The sequence below is a fragment of the Acanthamoeba castellanii genome (genome assembly GCF_000313135.1).
Source record: "Acanthamoeba castellanii str. Neff unplaced genomic scaffold scf7180000084760, whole genome shotgun sequence".
Taxonomy (NCBI): domain Eukaryota; phylum Discosea; order Longamoebia; family Acanthamoebidae; genus Acanthamoeba; species Acanthamoeba castellanii.
In genome coordinates this window covers 84,849-87,371 of record NW_004457406.1, presented here as the reverse complement: position 1 = coordinate 87,371, position 2,523 = coordinate 84,849, and the positions used below count along the sequence as shown (strand labels likewise).

The 2,523-nt window shown below is 55.1% G+C and overlaps 3 protein-coding genes across 3 annotated transcripts; all 3 read left to right on the top strand.

Annotated features, from left to right (window-relative positions):
- Nucleotides 1-118: 118 nt before the first annotated feature.
- Nucleotides 119-414, top strand: ACA1_222930 (uncharacterized protein; the record flags this gene model as incomplete). The annotated part of the gene is made up of 2 exons (XM_004337982.1): nucleotides 119-129; nucleotides 267-414. 2 exons carry the CDS (start codon nucleotides 119-121, stop codon nucleotides 412-414), a joined length of 159 nt encoding a protein of 52 aa, XP_004338030.1.
- A 202-nt stretch (nucleotides 415-616) lies between these two features.
- ACA1_222920 (PH domain containing protein) lies at nucleotides 617-1,567 on the top strand (the record flags this gene model as incomplete). Its single annotated transcript, XM_004337981.1, has 5 exons — nucleotides 617-848; nucleotides 934-1,010; nucleotides 1,185-1,209; nucleotides 1,294-1,466; nucleotides 1,529-1,567. 5 exons carry the CDS (start codon nucleotides 617-619, stop codon nucleotides 1,565-1,567), a joined length of 546 nt encoding a protein of 181 aa, XP_004338029.1.
- Nucleotides 1,568-2,093: 526 nt separating this feature from the next.
- Nucleotides 2,094-2,330, top strand: ACA1_222910 (uncharacterized protein; the record flags this gene model as incomplete). Its single annotated transcript, XM_004337980.1, has 1 exon — nucleotides 2,094-2,330. One exon carries the CDS (start codon nucleotides 2,094-2,096, stop codon nucleotides 2,328-2,330), a length of 237 nt encoding a protein of 78 aa, XP_004338028.1.
- Between the last annotated feature and the right edge of the window lie 193 nt (nucleotides 2,331-2,523).

Below are 2,523 nucleotides of genomic sequence, written 5' to 3'. Positions count from 1 at the left end.
GACCTACACGGCCCTGCACGGCTCCAAGATCGTGCTCGAGGTGGGCGCCGTCGTGGCGGGCGACGTCCTGGTCCGGCTGTACCACCAGCAGTCCTACCTCCTCACCAGCAAGCCCGTCATGGTCCTCCGGTACTTATCACGCGCCTTCTTCAAGCGAATCCCGCCTCCTCGTCCACCAACCACTCACACACCACACACACGCGCGCGCGCACGTACACACACACACTCACCACGCACACCGCACACACCGCACACGCCGCACACAGGTTTGCGTTCCACACAAATTTCCACCAGGGCGAGGAGATGTTGGATCTGCCGGTGAAGCAGCTCGACAGCCCCAAGCACGGCGTGCTCAAGGACCCGCGCTTCCCCGAGGACTTCCTCCTCCGCTGCGTGCTCGACAAGGCCGACTAGTTACCCCCCTCTGTATTTGCGTGGCCAATATTAAATTAAATTAACAAATAAATAATAAATAATAATAGTCAAGAATAACCATTTATTTGATCAATTCAGCGAATAAGGAAGGGCACTCTGCTCTTCCCTTTTCCGCCCAGAGAAATAAAATAAAAAGATAAATAGGGGGAAAAATGTGTTTTCGACAGAACAACACGCAGGTATGGCGGAGGAGGTGGCTGGTGCAATTCTTGAGGTCGTTCTAGAAGTGGTGCTCTCCGGCGTGGTGGAGGCAGTGTGCAGCGCCAGGACAGAGAGTTCCTCGACAACAACCACCACAACCACCACCACCGCTTCCTCTACGAGCTCGTCCTCGTCCTCGTCGGTATCCCAGAGCCCCAGCCCCTTTGGCTACACCAAGCGGGTCACCAAGGCCGGCTACCTCGTCAAGGAAGGTGCGACTGGCCTCATCCCCCCCTTCAAACATGTTGCGCCTTTCTATTGACACCCCTGGCCTGGTTCTCGCTGGGCCACGCGTAGGGCACCTGTGGAAGTCTTGGAAGAGGCGATGGTTCACGCTACGCGGCACCGTCCTCACCTACCACGAGTCTTGTGAGGTTCGTTGCAAGTAGTTTTTATTTTATGAAATTATATAATCTTTTTTCGCGTACATTATAATTAGATTACGTTGTAGTATATATTTTAGAAACGTTCTACTCACAACCACAGTACAGCACGACGCACCTCTTGGAAGGATCGAACTAGCCGGTGCCCGTGTCTCTGTCACTAAGCGCTACACTGACTCGCACTACGGCGGTACATGCACACACCGCACACACCGCACACAGACACCACGACTAGCGGCACACCACAGCCCGAACGCATCTCATCACGCCACAGACCGCACGTGCATAGTGGTGGAGGACAAGCAGAACGAGGGCAAGGTGTTCTACCTGTTCCCCACATGTGGCGGTGGCGGCACACAAACGAGCGAGGAGGAGCAGATCATGGACTGGATGACGGCCATCGACAAATGCCAGGCCAAGGCGGCCCTCGCCTCACAACCGGTCTTAGTAAAAAAAATAATAATTTATGGAGGTGGTGCCCAGGTGGTTGGGTCCTACATTTTAAACAGGCACCTCCCACGGGAATACGGCAGAGATTCTCGCTTTGAACTCCGTCGCGGCCGCATCCAACAACGACAGCCGAACGTGAGGCCTAAGCAGACAAACAAACAGGAACACTCGACTACGGAAACGTCAGGCAGAGAGCTGGCTGGCCACTAACACACACATACTTTCATGATTTTTTATCAATATTAAAGGAACCAAAACCTGATTGGTAGAATGGAGGCGCGATGGGGTGGCCCAACGTTGGAGTCACTACACACAGGTCATGGCGGTTACCGGACCCTTGAGAACCGGGTACCCGCAGGGTCAGGTTTGATTTCCTTTCCTTGAGGCGCGGGAGACGCGGCGACCGACCGCAGCTGCGTTTTTTGAATGGGGTGGGCCAGGAGGAGAGCGATGGAGCAGCCCGGGCCAGCGAATCCTGGAGACGCACATCAACCCGGTGCCGTATGTCCCAGTGATTTAAAACAAGGAGGAGCATCGAGCACAACATTCAAACAACAGCAAACAACAACACCTGACAAACTACTACCACTACACGCTACACACAGCCAAGACAAGAAGAAGAAGATGAACGCCGCGACGGAGATGAACAACTACAAGACCACCAGCCTCCTGAGCAAGTGGGAGAGCCAGGCGGAGGAGCAGCAGCACCACAACGAGCAGCACCTGGCATGGCACGAGCTGGGGCGAGCCCGGCGCGAGCTGAACGGCCAGGAGGAGGCGCGGGTGAAGAGCAAGCAGGTGGCGGCCCTGGCGCGGTTCGTGGCTGCCTCTCGTCATCGATCCTTCGGTCGCAAGGCCTAGGCCTGCGCTCGGTGGGGCTAGTGAAGGGGGAGGGGTTGACTATGTTGTCTTGTGTAGAGGCCCGCATAGGGCAGGCCAGCGCATGTTTTGCATAGTGTCGACAATATACAGATTCTTTTATTTTCCCAAGCCAAGTTCCCACTTGTCGACGTATTTTGGTATTTTGGTATTGGTCGGCGCTTTAACTGCCGAG